This window comes from Chamaea fasciata, unplaced genomic scaffold (genome assembly GCF_029207755.1).
Source record: "Chamaea fasciata isolate MVZ Bird 193981 ecotype frontalis unplaced genomic scaffold, bChaFas1.0.hap1 SCAF_10, whole genome shotgun sequence".
Lineage (NCBI taxonomy): Eukaryota > Metazoa > Chordata > Aves > Passeriformes > Sylviidae > Chamaea > Chamaea fasciata.
The window spans coordinates 15,870,402-15,892,245 of NW_027094095.1; the positions used below are offsets into that span (position 1 = coordinate 15,870,402).

The 21,844-nt window shown below is 39.6% G+C and overlaps 1 protein-coding gene and 1 pseudogene across 1 annotated transcript; both read right to left on the minus strand.

The window, feature by feature from the left end:
* Nucleotides 1-1,507: 1,507 nt before the first annotated feature.
* DR1 (down-regulator of transcription 1) lies at nucleotides 1,508-13,031 on the minus strand. Its single transcript, XM_066192450.1, has 3 exons — nucleotides 12,472-13,031; nucleotides 6,918-7,081; nucleotides 1,508-3,653 (listed from the first exon to the last, which is right to left on the minus strand). The coding sequence occupies exons 1-3, from the start codon at nucleotides 12,689-12,691 to the stop codon at nucleotides 3,507-3,509; spliced, it is 531 nt and encodes a 176-aa protein (XP_066048547.1). The 5' UTR covers nucleotides 12,692-13,031; the 3' UTR covers nucleotides 1,508-3,506.
* Nucleotides 13,032-14,455: 1,424 nt separating this feature from the next.
* Nucleotides 14,456-21,137, minus strand: LOC136294585 (retinol dehydrogenase 8-like; annotated as a pseudogene).
* Nucleotides 21,138-21,844: the final 707 nt, after the last annotated feature.

Below are 21,844 nucleotides of genomic sequence, written 5' to 3' on the forward strand. Positions count from 1 at the left end.
CCTTTCCATCACTGAGTTGCACCCATACAGCAATCCTTTAGTGCCAGATGGCACATTTAGTGAGTGTCCTTTTAACAAGTCTGAGGTCTCAAAGAGCTAGTACTGACTGTAAGCAAAATCCATCGGAACACTGGCCAGCATCCCACTGATGTGCTCTCACTGTAAAGCTGCAGAGTAAAACTTTTCCATGTCAGACAGGTAAATAGGGTAATACCAAAAGTAAATTTTACCATGGCATGCTTTATCTTTCATATTAAACTTCTCCTCCTCCTCCTCCTCCTTTCACATTATTGTGTGCATGGTTTACACAAACTCACATTCCAATCCTAGGAAACTAAAATGAGGTACACATTTCAGAGTAAGGGTTTGGCTGTTCCACAATGATCATTAGGTCACTTTACTTGGCATTGTTTCAAATGCCAAGTCACCTTTACTTGGCGTTGTTTCAAATGAAAACAATCTTCCCATGCGAAATGATGAACCAAGCATTATTACACACAGCCCTCCTCTGTGGAGGTACTTTGAAAAAAATCTGAGGAACATAATTTATATTTGTGGCTTTCAGGGACATTTTCTATTGTGGCAGAAATTCCAGTGTTTCAGAACACAGCTCAATTAGCTACATGCAAATACTGAAATTCAAACACCATTTTAGGTATTTGATGTTTAGAATCCCTAAGACACTCATTTAAAAGTACCTCAGTGTAGTAAATACAACTATATTCATTATCCACAATGTCATGCAGATGTGAACTTTATTAAAGTAATAGAATAGAAAGAATTTCATAAGAAAGTCACTTGAGCACTCTGAAACAGACTGTCAGAGTAATTATGGAAAACCCACAGATAATCTCATTAACTCAATATTTAAGAAACAGACACATCCTTATACATGTTTCTTGTGAGACAAAGCAACAATACAGTTCACTAACCAAACTTCATGCTCCATGTACCTGGTGTACCAAAAGTGTGAGGGGTTACCACAAATTCAGAAATCTGTCTTCACTGAGCAGCTCCTGCATGGAAGCACAACAGCAAAGTAGTACAAAATTTGTTTGTTGAAAGATCAGTGAAGATGCTCCCTGAAAGTGCCAGAGTTTATTTTCATACTTGGGGAAGAATGGCTGAATAAGTAATCTCTAATCATGACTACCTACATGAAATTAAAGTCTTACTCTCGCAGCCTCTGCCTGCAGTCTTTTACTTTATGAAACTATTTCAGCAGCTGGTACACAATCTACAGGGCTTTTGTGCAACTCCTCCGGTGCAGAATGTCAGGTTATAAAAATACATACATACTAAATGCAATTCCCAAGAGGAAAGAGAGCAGGTCAAGCCCAGAAATACTGTTTGAAAGCCATAACAACCACAGTGCACAACAATGCCATCCAACAGCATTCTGACTGTAAAGACTTCAGGTCACAAAAAGTGTCCAGCAAGCCAAAACAAAACCTGGGTTTAAGTAGTCTTTTCGCTTATAAAGGAAATGAAGAAGACAGACTGTTCATTAAATATAAAAGCAATTTTATAAAAACACATCAGAATTTTATTGCTTGAAGAATACAGCATATGAAAAAGCACAAGAATGTCCAAAAAGAAAGGTCACAAAAATTCAAACATTACACCATACATACCAGATGCAGTAAAATGTTAACCTGATTTCTGCATCAGAAAAGAAAGGTGTGAAAATATACCTACTATTATTTAGAAGGAAAAGACTCATTTAAAATAGAAAGTGTGAAGGTGTTACAGTACAAATTAGAAAAGCCAACACTGCACATTAACATTGTATCACTAGACTAGATTTTCTACCTTTGGTACTTAAACCTTTACAGAAAACCACTTTCTCATTCAAACCTTGCCTAACATATTTTATGCAGTATCCAGGAAAGGTTTTTTTTTTTCCTTTTTTAAACTTAAACATTCAAACAAATACTCTTCTGAGTTTTCACTGCATTACTGCTTTTAAAGACATGTTCACATTTATTCAATATGCAACTTAACACACGTCAAATTTAAATCAAAAGTCACTATGTGACTGAGATCTGAATACATGCCAATTGTATCTTGTTCACATATTTATGTAAAAATGGGCCCACCTTTGCTGTTTCCATCCTCATGCAAACAGACTGCTGCAGCTCTCCTCAAGAATTCTAACTAGAGCAACTCACTGAGGACGTAAGTTGGTAAAACCATCCACACTGTTAAAGAGCTATGGGGTCATCTACAGCAGCAAGCAAGTGGCTTTTCTACTCTGCTCAGATTAGTGTACCAGAAGATATGCCAGTATTACTTCAAGTAACACATTAAAACTCAGCAATGGACACTACTGTGCTTTATTTCAACACAAAGGACAGCTGCTCATCCATTAAATCAACAGAACTATCCAAAGGACAAGTACATCATTTCTGCTTCATGTATTGCTGCTGATCACTCTTGGGGAACAGTTTATCAGAAACCTACAAACCAATTTGAGTGAAGAAAATGCTGTCTTTCAACAAGGTATCTTAGTAATCCAGTGGCCATCTAGTCTGGAGAATGTTAGCATTATGCTGACAAATGACTAATCGAGGTTAAATAAATTCTCTTTCATGACAAACATGCTGTTAGGGTCAGCTTTTGCCTTCTTGGGCTCGAATACTTAATCACTCCCTATCGCATCAGCAGAACAAACAATTTTGTTTCTTTAGGTTCCATCTTTATATTTCAACAATATGAATAAATCTGGACTACAAAATACCATCAACAACAGTTAACATTAAACTGGAGTGAAGTAATAGAAGAGTTAGTTCTTCAAGCCGGGCAGTCTTTGAAGTGAAATACTCAGTTAGGACTGTCAAAAGGATGTCATAATAAAACCATGGGTTTATTTTTTTTCACCCCTATACAAAAAAAAAAATTACTGAATTTGTACAACTCCTATTAAACATACCTTTTCCTAGCTTGGTGAAAATGCTTCATTTTCAAATTTTAACAAGTGTGATATTCGAGCATATATAATATTTATTGCCATATACATCCTCATTTTAAAAAGAACTAAGAATTCAGACTCTTCTATTCTGAACTCTACTTTTTTCCTGTTAACAGATTATGTCTACTGTACCACTCCCCCAAAAAACAATTAAAAAGTCTAAGTAAGATTTTATAGTTTAGTTAAAAGGGAAGAAGAAATGCAAATGTGGATTTAGAGCTTTTTGTATAAATCTCACTATATTTTATAAACATGTTGCTTATTGTAACACTGTTTATTGATCAAATAAATGATGCACTGCTATCTAAAATTTCCATATACACCATTAAAAATCCAAAGTTGATATGATACTGAACCTTAAATCTTCAAGAGTTCAAAAAAGACAGTTTATACATGTACAGCACACAACAGCAGACACCCCTAGAATACCAACTGCCAGTCCACGATGCATACAAACTTACAGGTAAGCATTCATTTCACTGTTTTCATTGTGCAGGAAAAGTATTTCTTAGTAAGACAACTCAGCTGGTGATTTTCAGATATCATCTTCATCATCTTCATCCTGAGAAGATCCTGCCTGATTGGATGCACTGGCTGAGGCAGCAGCGAGCTGTGCCTGTTGAGCTGCTTGTTGCATCTGTAGCCATTCCTGCTGTGCCAGTTCTGCTTGCTGTTGTCTAGCCTAGAGACATGAATTTAATTGTTAAGGCCATACATAGCTTGTGAAGAGAACACATTCTCTTCAAATACATTTTTATCTGTACCTCTAGATTCCTTTTTCATATTTTTTTATTAATTGCATATGTAAAACCACATTGAGAATACCTTAATTTTTTGTACCAAGAAGTTCAGCTATATTCTCTCTTCCTCTGAAGACACCACTGTTTGGAGGCCTTACATTTAAAAAACAACAGACAGAAACTAGTGTCCTTAGGTTCCACTGTAAGGACTGTGCTGAACCAGTAACTAATGAAAAATTTAACTGAGGCAAAGCAAAGGAAACTTAGACATCAGTTTCAAGGGATCTTAACATTTAATCACAGTTCAGAGATGAGAACAGCATTGCTTTGTTGATTACAAATAACAAACCTCCCAATTATGAAATCATCCAACTGAACCACAGAGGCACACATTCTCACAAAAACAAAGCAAGCCATTATCTTACTTTGCTAAGCAATCTTTGCAAAACAGAGCAAGGCAAGGTCTTCTCAAATTCAGGTACAGCAACTGAGGATGGCTTTGCCACAGAAAGGACTTCTACTGAAAAAGAGATTCTACCACAACATTTCAAATAGTTCAGCTGATGAATCTTCATTTTTCTGTCCAGGGTTTTCACTTTTTTTCCTGTTTTCCTGTTGATTTCAGCAATATACTAGCTGATTGTGTTAAAGTTACAACTTTAATTTCTATTTTGAGTGAACATTAAGAAAATGTTCTCAAAATGAAAATTTTTCCACCTTTTTTACTCTTCCACTTCCACAAGTCATCACTAAGGCTATTATAATTTCCTTTCTAATCTTACTGCACTTACTAAATTTTCCTCTTTTCTTCCAAATCATCAAATTTTTTTTCAGTTTTGCAAACTATAAGATGCCAAAAGATAATGTCTGAAGAACAATCAAACTTTGTTTTTTGACTTAGCAATGTGAAAAAAAGGGGAGTGTTCCCTTATTACTACAAAGTGTCATATTTTCCTCTGTTCTAGCAGAAAAACAACAAACAAAAAAACCCCCAAACAAACAAACAAAAAAACCCCAAACTTTACAGAAGTAGAAATCTCTTCTCAATGAAAACTTTTCAGTATTTCAAACTTCAAGTGGTAGCACTATTACCAGGGCTGGAAAACAATTTAAGATGCCACAGAGTTTTAAAGGAAAGGCAGCAGCATGTGCCCACAGAAGAAGACACAAATATTTATCAGACAGGAGAAAACAACAGAGCTCCTACTGACCCTGGCCAGTCAAGTTTGCTGTACACAGAGAGCTGATACACGTGCATACTCCAGGAAACAGAGCCTCAGCACTTCACACTGGATGCGTCACCTTGTCAGTGCCCACCCCCACTGCCACATCTGCAATGAGAACACTTCACCATTCCAGAAATGGGAAGTGAAAAAAACCCACAGACTGAAGAATTCCATTGAGTTGGATCGACCAAGAAGCTCTACAAGCATCTGGTAAACTTAACTCATTTACTGCACAACTCCAGTGAGGAAGCCTCAAAAAAACCCCCCAAATCTATGAAGACTCTTGTCTTGCACAAAAACTTAAACATGAATATTGGGGTAAGACATTCCCCTGACTTCAAATATTTACAGTCATCCAAGCCAGAGGTGTCAAATATTCATAACATTAACAGGCAGGCATTTTAAAAATAGAGCAAGTCAGCATTAGTGTCATGCTCTAGAACATTAAAAAGATTAACACAAATAAATATGCATGAATAAGCATGCACTTGTGTAACTATTTTTAAGACTAATTACAGTACCTCCAGCAGCACATCACAGCTACTATTTTTGAAAAATGAGACTGTCATCCTTGAATCTAAGCAAACATTTTCCATATTACCAAACACTATTTTTAAAAAGCATTCGTACAATCTTGTCAAACTGGCATGAGTTGTCTTAAATTAGAAGTTAAGGCACATTAACAGAATTTTAAAAGAATATTCTTCAAGTTGTCATTCCTTAGATGAAGTGTGGCTTGCATAAGGAGGTTTCAGCAATTATTTTTTATTTTTTTTTCAGTGAGACTCTAGAGCTAGTACTCCCTTAATACACCTTGGTTTTGCTGCTTTTTTATTTTGTGTATCACGCTGAGTTACTTGCACAAAATAGTAAGCAAAAAACAGGGATCAAACTGCCTATTTGTAAATCTTACCCGAAATCCAGAAGCAGCCATATTGGTCTTTCTAATTTAGTACAGTCAAACAAGAGTTAAGCACACGTGACTTGATCATAGCTAGTTCACTGCAATAGCTACATGGTATACTGAGACTTTAAATGCCTTAAAATTCATCATGCAATAAAGATTAAAGTCATTGGCACGTTATAAGATGAAAAACAACAGTTTCAGCAAGATACAAAGGGGAGAGAAGGTCACAGTAATCAGACATTACTGAATAAGCATTCTCATCAGAGCAAATCAAAGTAAGCAAAGTGACAAAACAAGACTCTGGCCTTGGTTAAGAGAAAAGAGAAATACCAGATAACTTTCCCATCACTCAGTTTAGAGAATGGACTTGCCAAACTAAGAGAGTAGAGGAGAGAAAGATGGTGGAGAAAGGTAAATAAATAAAATCAGGTTTTGGTCAAACTGGGAGATGTTGAACTATCTGGGAAAGCTGGAAGGGGATAAGGCTGGGATGAAGGAGAGTGTGTGTGTGTGTGTGTGTGTGTGTGTTAATACACTGTTTGAAGGCAAACGCTTTTTCTATGCCTCAATGGCCTCTTTAAAAATTTATGCATGAATTCACTCAATTATAGTCTTGCCAAGAATAACGTTTCTTTCCAAGTATAAGAAATAACATTTGTGCACTGATGGTCAGAAACAGAAAAGCTATTTTCACTTTTTAATACTTCAGAACGGGTAATTTCCTAGAAACCAGCTGTTATTCTTTTACTTCCTCAACTAAATCTTAATGTATTCCCTATGATAGACTGGAAATACCCAACTAGCAGCAAAACCCCACGCTTTTTATAGCTAGAATATGAAATATGTTCACCTACAAAGTCCTACAGGTCAAATCACAGAAGTATCAAGTAGCAGCCTTTTATCTGTTGACTTCACATTCCCCAATTCAAAAAGGCCAAGGTCAATAGCACTGTAGATGCCACATCAATTCACAAGGAAGGGGATATTTCTGGAGGTGTGCACATGTTTGTGTGGCCCTAGACCTACAGCATTAATTATTCCAACCTCATCAGCACAAGTATTGCTGCACTTACTTGTGCAAATAATTCCTGTTGCTGCCGTAGTAGCTCTTCTTCCGGAATGCCGAGGTTCTCCAAGCGTGAACTGGCCTTTCTTCTCTTTAGTGCTACTGTTTTGCATTCTTGTAAGACTTCTTTTACTTCACTGATATAGGAGCCAAACCCCAAACTTTCTAGTGCTAGAAAGAAACAAAAAAAGAGAGAAAAGGTATTGTTTACCTTTTACAAAGCTTCTGATAATAGATATTGATTTGTTTCCTTAAAAGAAAAAAAAAAAAAAAAAAAAAAAAAAAAAAAGTAAAACTTTTGGTAACTTTCCTTTCACCTGGTGACAAAAATCTCTATTCTTAAACAGATCTGACATCTATTTTCCCTCTCACCCTTGCTAGGTCCTTCAGGAATACACATTTTTGGGCTAAAAAAAAATTAAGGTTCGTCAAGTACAACCAAAGAAGCTTGCATTTGCAGAGGATTTAGGGCTTACAGATACACTTTGCTAGATAGTCATTATTCTCCAGAAAACCTCTTTTTCCCTTCTTTTCTCTATCAGAATTGGCATAACTTATACAGCTAAGAAGTCCTTCCTATTTGGATTTCTATCTGAATTTTCTCTCAGAGATTCTACCTTTCCAGTTTTTGCAAGTCTTCCGGAGAAGGTAAATTAGCAACCTACAACAGAGCAGAAGTGATGCATGCAAAATGATCACAGATCCTCCAAAAAGGCAGAAATAAATACTATTATGCTGAGTTGCTGAATTTTAACTTTTGTCTTTTACTACTTAAATTCCTATTTACAAAATGCATAGTTCACACATATAAAGCTCATTATTGTTTTATTTCTCAACAGAGCCCCTTCTATTTATCTCCACATTCAAATGTATTCAGAAGCTAAAATCTTGCACTTTTATCTGCCCAAAGAAATTGGCAAAGCAGCTGTATCCTGCAACAACAGTCTTCTTAAAGAATGCAAAGGCAGCAGAAAGGATTATAAAAACCCAGGTGACACATGTGACAAAAGGCAGCTTCCTCCTGCACCATTTACCAAGACATGCCTCCACACACACCCAAAGCGAACCTATTACAGAATATACTGGAAACATTACATAAACAGCAATTACATTAGAAACAAGTAACAATTTAATAAAAATCATGGTCAATTTCCAGCATTTACACAATTCAGAGTTTTCAGTACAAGAGTTGTTTTAACCTTTATCCTAATTTCAAACTTTTGTGACAAGCTATTTAAGAAATAGCACTGAACTGCACAACAGCAATCAACAACTTGTTATTAACAAGATCTTACAGTAACTCCGACAATATTCTAACACTAGTTTTGTAAGCAACATTTTCCTAGCCATAATGACAGCAGCATGTCATTGTATCATAATCTAAACAATAACCCAAAGGCATTCTCTCTTCTCTCCTAAGTTTTCAGCTTCCCACTTGTACAAAGGGAGACAACTCACAGACTGTCTTCTTCAACTGGGCTGGGAGTGCTGCTCTCTAGTCAGACAGCACCACCTTCCCTTTAACAGAGAACACCTGGCAAAGGAAATCACATAACACTTATTTCTTTAAAAAAAAGAAGTTAAAAGACAAATTGATTTAGAGATAATCAAATTACTTCAGAGACAGTATGCCAGTTCAGCCTCAGCCCACACACAGACACTGGAAACACTTCTCCCAATTAGCCCACAGTTTCTAGGAGAATTACCAAGAATCTTCAGAACCGCGTTTCATTCAGCCTCAGCAGAGACAAGGTAAATCCACATCTCACAGTCCAGAACTGGTTATCTTAATACTCTACAGATATTTCAGAACATATTCAATTTTAAAATGTAAACATTTTTAGTCATTCTTTTTTAACCAAACTGAAGAAATCTATAAGTCTAACATCACTAAGACAAAAACCATCAGGGCAAAACCAGAGGTGTTTGTCAGAAGACCAGGGCTGGCAATCTGCTGCATCAGTGTGAACAACTGCTGAGTCTGAAGTTAGCGGCAAGATGTGTTTTTACAGAAATTTTACATGGTCCTTAAAAGAAAATAAATTAATGGAAAGAACTTACAATCGTGTATTGAATATAGCACAGACACACAAAAAATAAATTTCAAAACCCCATGTGATACAACCCAGACAGATTTTTACAATTATTCAATATAACAAAGCTATGAAGAACCATATATGAGAGATAAGCCTACTGCCTCAAAATTCTACCACCTGTGAAACAGCTTACAAAGTTTAGCATCTTCCTGAAGCACATCAAGGCTTACAGAACACATCAATGGAAGGAATATGAATCCCTTTATACCAGCATGGTGCTGAAACATGGGACAAGTGATTACTACTCTATCAGAGCCGCTATTTCATCAAAACTCAAAGGCTTTCTATTTTTTTTGGTCTTAAATATACCATGCTACCCAGACTGGTGAAAATTCAGTATCTTCCTGAGGCTAGAATTATCCCACCAAATGTAAACAGCTGGATTCCAAAACATAGCATTTTGGGGGACAACACAACTCATATTTACAGACACCAGAACACACTTACCCTTTCCCCAGTTTCCTCCTACTCTTAAGAATTGCATGAAGGTGCAAGTCTCTGAGTAATCAGTGACACATAGTTAGTACTACTTTAATTTTAAAAAATCAAGTCATTAATATCTGAGACTTTTAAATTGTTATGCTCCTTTCAAAGAAAACAAGAACTTCCAAAATACAATCCCAAACATGAACAGTTGTGTGGGATTTTTTTTTAATTAAGTGATAATATATACACTGTCAGTATCCCAACAGTCCATGAAAAGAAGTGACAAAATTTGACATCAATCCAGAGCCTACCTTACTGCACAACAGTGCCATGTAGACCAAGTAATCAAAGTAACCAACATCATAAAAGGGTGATTTTACAAGCCATCATTTTCAGAATTCAACAAAAATTGAATTTCTCATAAAAAGCCTGCTTTGTCACAAGTCATTTAACACTCAAATGATTCCATTTTCTGTTCCAGGACGGAAGAACATTCATTTGCTTACTAGAGCTGCAGACTCACAGCTGGGTTCCTGATGGTGGAATTCAACAATAAACGTGGAAATCTCCACTTACAACTATTACACAGCCTTGATGCTTTTGGGTACTCTCCAAGAAAGCTGTCTTGCATTTTGTCACCAGTAGTGAGTGTTGGCATAGTCTGAGAACATTCATCCGATCAGATCTCTGATGGGATGCAAGAAGCCTCTGCTTTCCCTTCCCCACGCTGTTGACAGCACTGTGCCAGTGCTACCACACAATAAAACACAGCAAGGATCTCATCTATCCGAGGCATAACCCAAGGGTAGAGAGAGAGAGTTCTTACTGAGCACACAGCCACACAAGCACGTTAACAGTGCGGCAAAGGAAGGGGAGTCTCAAGCACCACCGTGCCAAACACCCCAGCACAGTGACAAAGCACAGCTTCACCTCACCCCTAGTACAGGCAGAGTGTCACCAACTGCACAGTGCCTCTTCCCCTCCTCCTGGCCCAGCTAAATACCCTTCCTGCTTCTTGCTCCCAAGCCAGTAACTTCCTGTTTACAGCCCCAGACAGCCAGCAAACTCACCTGAGAGAAAACCCTGCTCTGCCCTAAATTCTCCAAAGCCACAGGGGCAGTTGTATCTGCAATTGCCAGATGCAGCTCTCAGAGGTAGAAGAAGAGTCCTCTTGGCAGCACCTCGTGCTTAGGCTGGACCAGGTGTGATGCGATGGCCATTAGCCTCATCTGACTTGCCAGCATTCAGGAGGACAAAGATACACAGATGGCCACAACAAACAGATTTCAATTGCCTCGTTTATTGGCACCATTGTCATGAAGCTGCATTAAGAGGCATTCAAAAGAGCAAGTACCTATGGGATGAAAATGCTGAAATACTCTATCTACACACACACACAGTCACTGCTTCCAAAACTGGCAACCAAACCCCTCAAACCTCACAGACGGATCATCTGCCAACTGACCAGCATCTGAAGGCAGTTAATAGCAATTACAGTTTCCTTAAACACAAGCACAGCAGAAAATCCATTCCATCTCTAGAACATTACCAAGATGGATACATTGCAATATTTTACTAGAAAGTATAGATTTAATTTGAAAGTAACTTTTCCTAACTCTAGGATGTGGTAACACAAGGACATAGAACTCGGGAAAATACTTGGCATGGGACCATCTAGTGATGTCATGCACACTCACTTTAGTTTCAACTTCTTTTCCAAAAAACCCACACTAAGCCCAGGACAGCAACAGGTGAAATCTTTTCTATGGACCACCACTACTGGGCACAAAATAGTTTCGTACATAAACCCTTTACTGCCCTCAGCCTTAATCTATTAAGATGCTAGCCTTAATCTAGCCTCGTCTATTCCCGTGTCAAGAACTAACCTCAAACGTTTTTCGTGGTGACTTGAAGAAACTACCCATGTATTAAAGAGCACCACACCTAAAGTATGCTTCCATGTGCAAGCACAGGTTTTATTTTACAACCTAGGCATCTGTGATGGAGCTACCTTGCTAAACTTTCAAGCTCACATATATTTCATTTAACATGAAAGCTCATACATGCTACATATTTTCTTTTGCTGTTCATGACCCAGTCAAGTACTTGAACCTCTTCTGGTGAGCAAGATAATAAATTTCAAGCAAAGCATTTTTTGTTGTTGTTTCAAAACGCAAATATTGCTCTAAAAACTCATACAACTTCAACATTCTTTAAACTAACTTGATAACATCACAGCCCTGAAAATAGCTCTACTACAAATGCTGCTGTTAATATCTCTACTAGGCAGCCGAGTGAAGTACTCTTTCACTACTGTTGCCATAAATTTCTTTGCAGCAGACACTGGCTTCAACAACCCTGGCTTAAAAAGCAAAGCAAATGAGTTCCGACAAAAGATGCCTAATGCAGACCTCAGGATGAGGCAAGAAAACTCCTTATTTGCGACAGAATTTAAAGAAAAACAAACGAGACAGAGAGCTTGCCTTTCATTCAAGCAAGCAGAAGTGCAAGTCAATAGCACAGAAAGATTCAAGGGCATAGGTCACGTTTAAATGCTTTCTGCAACAGATACGAAGATCCAACATTAAACAATGAGACTGTAAAGACAGCCCAAAAGAAATTTACCCTTTAGAGATTCCAGACAAGACTACCATGGAATAAAGCCTGGGCCCCACAGAATCAATCTCCAACACGAAAGACATTTACTACATTCAGAATCTTAAACCACGCTGCATATCCACTCGAAAAAGCAGCCCTCGTCACACAGGAACGAGGAAGAGATTCGGTGGCTCCACTCAGAGCATCACAGGCTTCTCTGAGGCACAAAACCAGAGCGGGTCCTGAGCGCAGCCAGCAGCCGCTCTAAGCACACAAAGACAACCTCTCGTGCAGTGCGACTGGCAAGCCGGACAGCACACGCTTCTCCTCCACACCCTGACGAGCCTTTTGTGCTCCACGCAGCAACAGGCGAGCGGAGAGGAACAGCGGCAGCGGGACAGGAGCTCACAGGTGCCCGGCACGGCGCCCGCGGGAGCTCACCTTGTATGACGTGCTCCGGGGAGATGGTCTTCTTCTCCGATTTGTTGCAGATCTCGTTGGCCTCGGAGGAGATGAGGTGGATGAATTCAGTGCAGCAGTTGACCACCAGCTCCCGGGCGTCGTTGGCCACGCGGACGTTGGGCAGCGTCTCTTTGATCATCTTGTTGATGGCAGCCCTGGGGATGGTGAGGTCGTCGTCGTTGCCGGACGACGAGGCCATCCTGGCTGCGCTGGGCTCACGGGCTGCGCTCAGCGCCCGCGCGGGGCTCCAGGGCGCGGGGACCGGCGGGGGCGGGCGGGGCCGCGGGGGCGACGTCGAGGAGGCGCGGGGGGGGCCGGGCCGGGGGTCGCTGCCGGGCCGGGGGGGGGGGGGGGGGGGGGTCGCGGGGCCGGGAAAGCGCTGCTCGGGCTCAGGGCTCCCTCGGCCGCGGCGCCTGCCACTGCCGCCTCCGCCACATCCTTCGGCCGCCGGCGCCGCTGTCTTATGCCCGGGCTGAGGGGAGGCGAGCGGCGGAACGCCCCGAGCGCGGCGCGGCTGGGCTGGGCTGGCCCCGGCCGTGCGGCGGCCGCCAGGCGGAAACGCTCCGGCTCCGGCTCTGCCTGCGAGGGACGGCGCTTCCGCCGGAAGCCGGAACTGCTTCCGCCGCCGGGAGCGCCGGAAAGGCCGCGGCGCCACGTGCGGGCGGCGGCGGAGGCGGAGGCCGGGGCTCCTTCAGCCGCCCCCCCTCCGCCAGGCCCCCCCCGACCCTCGGCTCCGGCCGCAGCTGGGCAGCTGACAGCCCCGCCAACCTTGGCCCCGAGGCAGGACGGGCTCGGCCCTTCATCTGCAGTTTATTCACGACTTGCAGGCAGGGCTAGATTTCCTCGGCAGCCATCTCTGTATTTTACTGTGCACTGTATTTTCTGCTTTCACTCACTCCATAACCAGTGTGTGAGGGTTGTATAAGACAGAATTAGCCAGACTACGATAGTGTTTGTGTAAGGCCCATTAAACCCACAGTCCTGGTCTTGCCTTGCTGTGTGCTGCAAAGGAAAAACCTGCCGGGGAGTGCAGGCCAGAGACAGCCACAGCTGAGGGACACTGAGGGGCTCTGGCAGACCCAGCTCTTCTGTGGATGTCTCTGCCCAGTTCCCTGTTGAGACCCTCAGTAGGTGGCGATGAGATCTGGGGCTGCAGAGGGGCGATTTGCTCCCCTCAGCCCCAGCAGCACTCTGCTGCCATTTAATTCCTGATTTCTCCTTTTCAGCCTCGCTGTTCCCACCTTTCTGCCGTCTGCCTCCGCCCGTTTGTGCTGGGCTCCAGGTGATGTGCAGCGGGTGTGAGTTGGGAATGTACTTGGGGCCTCCAGCTGTGCGCAGGAGCTGCTGTACCTGCTCTTGTCCCCTCGGTCCCCTGCCTGCTGTCCCAGGGAGGTCCCTGCATGCCCCTGCACCTTGGGCCCACCAAAAGGGTCACAACTGCAGAGCAAGCCCCGAGTTAGCTGCAGCGTTTGGTACCCGCAGGAGCTTTGGGGAGAGGCAGGGCAGGGCAGGGCCGCTGCAAGTCCCAGCACGGAATCAGATTTTGGCTCCCTGGGACAGTATTGAAGGAGAGAGAAGGACAGTTCCTGCATGGAGAGTGAGCTCCAGCTGGGCTCTGTGGGTGAAACAAGGACAGCTGCTGGAATGTGCTGAGAAACCCGAGGGACTCACAGCCTTTCCCTCAGCCCAGGGCAGTGCCGGCGGGGCCGGAGGTCAGGGAGCAGCAATGCCAGGCAGGAACAGCACTGCAGCCCAGGCAGGAACAGCACTGCAGCCCAGGCAGGAACAGCACTGCAGCCCAGGCAGGAACAGCACTGCAGCCCAGGCAGGAACAGCACTGCAGCCCAGGCACCCTGCTTGGCCTCAGCCCGCTTGCAGGACTAGGCTGAGAAAAAGCAAGGGAAAAGACCTGCTCTACATGGTAGAATTTTGGTTTAACACATACTTCTTAGGATAGCTTGGAACAAGAGGGTTCTGTGTCAGATACTGAAGGTACTGAAGGCATTTAGTGGATTAATATTTCTTGTTACTTACAATGATTTGTTTTCAAAAAGTAGTACCCAGACAGTAAGAAGATTTTTAAGATGTTTTAAAAAACATTTTATGTTCACTAATGCTAGTAACCATTTCATATAAAGGAAGCAATCAGAATATTATTATAAATATATATGAATAATAAATATTCTACTTGTTACATTTTTAGATTGATGAGACTTTCTCTTATATTGCTGATAGATAATCTGACTTATGGAAATGAGAATGCCAGTGAGACTGAGGAATTACAATACTGATTCTATCCTAATAAGTAAAAAAGATATTTTTATTATACTAAGAATCTAAATAGTTTGCATACTGTACACCTCTCAGTGTGTATTATATTCAAGCGAAGGAGGCCAGGTTAATATTGAATACACAAAGTCAGTGTTCATGTTCCTAAGAAAACATCTCTGGAAAAAGCAAACACTAAACAGAATAAAACAATAGTTAGAGGATTTTAATTGCAAGGTTCTGCAAACTGTAACATTCAAGAGATACACATTGAAATGAATATATCTTAGCTAAGCTCAAACAAGCACCTTGCATGCCTTTTCATAATTACAGAGCAAAGGCATTTGAATAACAACATACTGTCATCAGTAGCTACAAGAAGTAATTTTAATTTGCACTATGTAATCTCATACTTATTGTGAGGGTTTTCCCAGGTCAAAGCTCTTTCTGCTTCTCCACCGCAGTAATTTGATGAAGTTGAGGCTTGCACTGAAGATTTTGTCATGCTGAAAAACCATTTTGTAGAATATGTCAATGGGTAGATCTCCATTTGGATCTGCATACTTCAGAGTTGTCATTGGAGTATACAAGGTGTTGGTCTGATGGCGAAAAGGTGGATTTTCTGCAAGAATTATCTTTACTGTATGCTGTAGAGAAGGAGAAATAGAATTTTTAATGAACCTTTACCAAGATAGTAAAAACCCAATTTTCAGTTAAGCTGTGGAAAAGTAGAATAAAGTGCTAGAATTATATAAAACTCTGTGTATAGTTTTATAAGAACACCATTAGAAATTCTTCTTGAAATATTTAAAGGCCCTAAGAAGTATTTCTCCTTTATTCTTAGTTCTATCTCAGTTTCTCTAAGCCATGGTGATAGCACCTGACACCTTAGAATCCTGAGTAGTCTTCCAAATTATCATGGGCTTATATGCCCACAGTAGGTAGATCCTGTCTTTTGCAGTTCACTGGGAAAGGATCAGGACAGCGCCTTTTGCAGCAAGATCTGGGAATCTTCAGTTGACACTGAAGCTATTCCTTACCAGCCAACACCTGAAATCATCATCCCCTCCCATAGCTTGCCTAAACTTGTCTTCCGGCAGGAAGCGCCAAACACCAGAAACATCCATGTTTCTTTTATTGTGCCTTGGTGGCCTTGGGTGGCTGAGTGACCTTCCTCTAGTGGAGGATTGTGGGTGAGATGGAAAGGACAGAGCTTGTACCAGTGTTGGGAACCCTGGGTGGATATGTGGTAACAATGCAGAATATTCAGACTTCACTAGAGGATGTAAAGGCATCTAATAACTCAGTAGTATTTGAATTACAATTCATAGTTGTCTTCAACACTTCAAAAAGAACATTCTTTTAGTATTTTGTAGATTTTTCTTTGAAACTCTGAAAATTCTTTTGAATTTTTAAAAAAACCTTTTTAATTGTGTGTATTACATTTAATTAAATCGAATGCTTCCACCAGAAAAACTCACCAACCAACCACTGTATTCATAAATCACGAAGAAAAAAATTTTAAAAAAGAAAAAAAAGATTAATTTTTGATGAGTTACCTCTGCAACATCTTCAGCACTTTGTCCCAGGCTCTGGAAAATTTGTTTGTAATTTTTAAGGTAAATATTAGTAAACATCTCAGCTGTTTCTTCATCTGCAGCTGAAAGATCCATTTTCATTCCATCTTCAAATACTTTTCTTTCAAACTCTGTAACCACTGGTCCTGGTTCAATCAAACTTAACCTGTTTAAAAAAAAAAAAGGTTAACTGATCGCTGATTATTCTCCATGGAAAATACCCCCCTCAATCCTTCTCCAAAAGGAACACTGAAGAGTTGCACTAGCCAACAGTATATAACAGTACCTTGTGCGAAGGAATCCATACTGCATTACTGCTGTCCTGCTCCTCCAGCCCATCCACATACAGCAGTAGAAATTGGTATAGTTTAATTGTCAGAAAGGTGCTGTAACTTCATTCATGACTTAAGTAAGTGCAATTGTTACCTGCTGTCTCCAGCTGGGGAGTCAAAGGGTGGTTTATTCACAAGGCCTTATCAGATATTAAGAAAAATAATTAATGGCTGGTAAAAAAATTCGTTACTTTCTGGACCAAATCCTGCGTAGGTTTCTTTGTTTCTCATGATAATACTAGAAGTGGCTGAAAGAGATGGGGGAATTGCCCAAACATGGATTTTCTTCGTCAGGCTCTTGGTGTTACATAATTTAAGATCCCACCACTATATAATAATAAAATACAATATAGAGATTTTACTGTGGGTGGACAGATTCTGGCTGCTGCCAGATCTGAAAATTTTTATTTTGCCCAGCAGCATATTATAGAAAATCACTGAAATACAGTTACTGCTCAGATTTTTCCTGGTTTTTTTCTCAGGCAGTAGTAACTCCCAGCCACTGTGTTTATCAAAACAATCTTTGGGATTTGGCCTCTCATCAGACTTGAGTTCTTCAGGGAATGTTCTAAAGGCTCTTCTTTAGAACTAAATCAAGCTATTGACATTCTCAGCTGAATTCCAGCTACTGCTGGAATTAAAGCCTTTTCTCGTGTCACTCTTCCCATTAGACCTTGAATTTTTGCTATTCTACTTCCTTATAACCTTCTTTTTGCTATGTCTTATACTCTTGAAATCTCATTGTGAATTCTGGTATATCCGGTGTATCATTACAATTATTTTAAATCCCTCCAAACTTTGCAGAGCAATATGCAGAATCACAGTTCATCTCTGAAATTCCACAACAGCAGCTCTCTTTTTTTTCCACAGGGCCTAAATGCTTAGACACACAGAGATGCAATGGACATCCACCAGTTATCGGAGTTTGCACAGAGAATTGTAGCAGAATTACATGGGTATGAATATACATGTGACAAATCAAACCTGACATCTCACAGATGATGAACAGGACCAGTCTCTTAAATACTGTCTAAAATGTTAGGAAAAGTACACCACACTTCTGACTTTCCTCCTACCCCCCTTCATTACAGGTATCTCACCCTGTGTAACATTCTGATGGGTTTGCACTTGCTCAGTGTCTCTGATGAGCCCTTGAACTTTTTATCTGTGAATTGCCTAAGAAGGCCATCATCCTTTCTAAGGGGAAAGGTCACAGGTCAATGTTAAAATTTTATTCCTGTGATATTGTGTGTAAGGATCTGTTTCCAGAAGCGTTACATGAACTGTATTTTATCCAAAGCTAAATAGCCTTTAACTGTTCAAGAGAACGTGTTCATTTGAACATCAAGATCTTTTTATTTGCTTATATATCGTGAGGAGTGTGGGCATTTCTATGCCTTTTGTAGTTTTCAAGGGCTTCCCAGTCTGTTTAGCAGCAAGCTTTAAAGATTTTTTTTCCTACCTCTGAATATATTTTAAGCTATCTAAAATACAGTTGACACCAGGGGATCAATACCATTTACACCAGTGCATCAATGCCATTTACACCAGTGCATCAATACTTACTGCAGTTTGAACTTGAGTGCTTGTATAGCCAAACTCTCGCAGAATCCTTCCACAGCAAACTTGGATGCAGCATAAACATCATTAAATAAGATGCCTGATGGTACAAACAAAACATCCTGAGAATGGGATTTTATCCAGCATACTAACAGTTTGATTTTAAAAACTCATGTGTTTTCCCATAATTCCTACAGTCTGCTATGAAGACATAAGAAAAATCCTTGTGCACACTGAATCTAAATACTAGTGTTTGCCTATGTTCTCAAAATTGTTTAGTCTAGCAAATATACTTGACTAATGCTTTTCCTCCCCCTAGCTGATGCTATGGTCTCCTTGGATGATATTATTTTGTAGTCTAAGATATGAAAGTGTCCGTACATATAATACCATCTGCATTATTTATCAGCAAGACTTTAATAGGCTCTAGATGAACACAGAGGCTGAGTGTAATGCAGGAGATACAACTATGCAAGAGATCCAGCTTGCTTCTGAGTGATTTAGAAAAAGCACTACATCAATCCATTGAGGTGGAGGCTAAGTGTTGTATTAAAAAAACAGTTCTTGGAGTTTGATGGAGGATCCTTGCTCACCAGAATAATCCAGGTAAGATCAATGTCACAGTTGTAATAAATGAAAAAAAACCCAGCTAGACAGGATGGGACATGAGAGTAGGAATATCATTGTCTGTCACTAAAATTTGACTTTGAATGTTGTGAGATGAAAAACTTTACAAAAAGGCAGTACAGTTGTCCAGGGTTGGATTTTATTCTATTATTATTGTGCAGACCGTAGTAACCATGTTTGTCTGTTCCCATAATTTTTTCCAAGTGGAAAGAGAAAATAATGCTAAGCCCTATTTTCCAGGTAATAAAAATACAACAATAAATTTTTAAAAAATTATAGAGTGTAAGTTAAAACTCTAAAAAAATTTACCCTTCAGGTTTTGTTGATAAAATGGTGAGAGTAGCTGTGTAACAAACTACCTGGAAGCATAAAACCCACCAGGTGCTTTTTACAGTTGGAACTTCAGCATTACAAAGCACAAGAGTCAGATATGCCAGCTCCTACCTTTTTTTTTTTTTTCCTAAAAAGAGGAACTTTGGATTTTGAACACTGAACTCTTAGTTCAAGCAAACAGAAAAACCAAGTTTACCTTGTATTCCCATAACACTGCTTATTATAACTATATGCCCACTCTTTCTCCTCTTCATGTCAGGCAAGATCTCCTTCAGGAGTCGAACCAGGCCAAAGAAGTTGGTGTCCATCACAGTTTTCATTTCCTCGATGGTCTGACATTCAATAGGTCCAATGAGCCCCATTCCAGCATTGCTCACTGCACAAAATGGCAAACAAAAGCAAGCAAAACCCTCCATAAACATCAACTTGTAATCGTTGCTGGAAAACATTTGAAAGGAATGTGAGGATTAAGGGTTAAATAATCCTAAATAATCCTTAAAGAAAGAATTAAAATATGTTAGTCACTAGAGCTTTCCAAATACATTTGACATTTCCATATGTCTTTATTTTTAATTGTGCTTTTATCAAATTTAAATTATCTGCTTTTTTACATTTTAACTATTTTTTTTCTGATTAATCCTTTTTTTAAAAGTATAAAGGGATTATAGGAAAATGAGTCAAGAATTACTTGTATTTTTTTATAATTCAATATAAAAAATTTGAAGCTACAGTCAGTACCCATAAGAATGAATAGAAATCTTCAAAAGGTGATGGACCAAGCCATATTTTGGTCTGTTTTTTGTTTTATTAACATTCATGTGTCTTCAAGAGGAAGTTACCCCCCAATAAAATAAACGAACAAACCAAAACACACAATTCCGTTGATTTTTGTTTGCCTCCTGGATATTTCTAAGTGAGGAATGATGATAGGACTGGCATTCTGCTCTAGAAATAGTATTTCAAATTGAAGTATAATAAATTTTGCAGAAATAGTTGTTAAGCACTGCTTTAATAATTAATCAGTAGCAAAGACAGGTCCATAATTTTCTAGTAGGTAAGATTTAATAGCTGATGGTGTAAGCATTTCCACTAAGATACTAATATTTTTTTTAGCAAAACAATGTGGAAACACTTTTCACTGAATGATTTGTAAAGTACAATTTCAATTCTCAATACAAAATTGAAATATCTTTTTTTTTTTTTTTTTTTTTGAGTTTGTTCTTTTACTTGCTGATTCCCAATGCTGTTGCTTTCTTAGTACAGACAGGTGTTAATTGTAAAAAGGGCTATGCTTCATCAGTAGGGTGGAAAGTCCTGCTTATGAAGGTGCTGGTTTAGGCAAAAATTCTCACATGTACTAAAAAAATGTATTGTTTTATCCAAGACCTTTTGTGATCAAGCTTCTCCTTTGTAAACAGAGAACACAACCATCCCTACTTCATGGAAGCAGGGTGAGATTTAATCGATTTAATCCACTTGTGTCTGCATGAAGTCCTAAGAATCTTAAACCAAATATACTATGTCATTATTATTACTCTGATAATTTAAAAAATACACTAATGAAACTTCTCCAGGGTATTTGAGACAGTATTTTATAGAAATCTGGTATCTGATCATTGCACACACATCCTGTACTTGCCTAGGACATCAATCCTTCTGTCAGGGATACTATTCACACAGGTTTTGATGGACTGTTCGTCACAGACATCCAGTTGTTTAATTTCAAGGGTTTTGCCCAGCCTGTGACCTGCAGCTTCCTCCAGTGGCTGTTTCTTGGCCAGGTTCCTCATTGTGGCGTACACTGCAACACACCAGAAACAACAAAACTCTTCACTGTGCCAGTCTTACGGAGGAGTATTAAAGAACAATGCTTTGATATCCAGGTCTTAAATATCAGTGATAGAAACCAGATAAAAAGCTAAAAGTTAAAAGATTCTATTTTCAACATATATTGTCGGTAATTTCCTGGCCTGGTTCTGAAATCTTCAAGAAATTCAAAAGAAGAATTAAACACCTACACATAATGAAGAACATGCAGTGTATAAAGATAATACTATCACGAAAATATTAAAAACCAGGTATCAAATTATGCCACTGGATTGTTTTTAGGTACCCAAAACCTAATTCTGGATTCCAGATTTCCCCTTTTTTTTTTTTTTTTTTTTTTTTTTTAATCACCACTACAATAATTATCAGGACAACCATCATTTTATTAAAAAGTGGAAGACACACGTCCTTAGGTTGAAAAAATACCTGGTTTTGTAAGGTACTTCTCAAAATTGAAAATTAGTTATTATTGTAGCCTAATTGCTCAGAAAGATCTAGGTATGCATCTAGGCAGTCAGCAGTAAAATACCGTAAGTATGAGAGTGAATTGCCACAGATTGCTGCATTCACCTTGCCATCCATTTTCAATCATAGCACATATCCTGCTTTGCAGCAGTAAGACAAATCCCAGCCCCTTCTTCATTGGCCTACACAGGCTTGGAATAATGGAATGTGCTTTCAGAAAAAAATTGCAAATCTAGAAACCGTTTACTTAAATTCTTTGCTTTGGTCTTCAGACGGCATGGGCCTGTATATATACAGATTTTAGTAGCCAGAAGCAAAGCTAACCACAGCTGTGATATACCCAGAGCAGCATAATACTACAGA

What these genes read in the sequence shown, in the direction of transcription:
- DR1 (XM_066192450.1), bottom strand. Translation starts at nt 12,691, where the DNA reads ATGGCCTCGTCGTCCGGCAACGACGACGACCTCACCATCCCCAGGGCT. An exon ending in CCCGGAGCACGTCATACAAG is followed by an intron (nt 7,082 to 12,471) that starts GTGAGCTCCCGC and finishes GTTTCTTTCTAG; the next exon opens with CACTAGAAAGTTTGGGGTTT. An exon ending in AACAGGAATTATTTGCACAA is followed by an intron (nt 3,654 to 6,917) that starts GTAAGTGCAGCA and finishes TCATGTCTCTAG; the next exon opens with GCTAGACAACAGCAAGCAGA.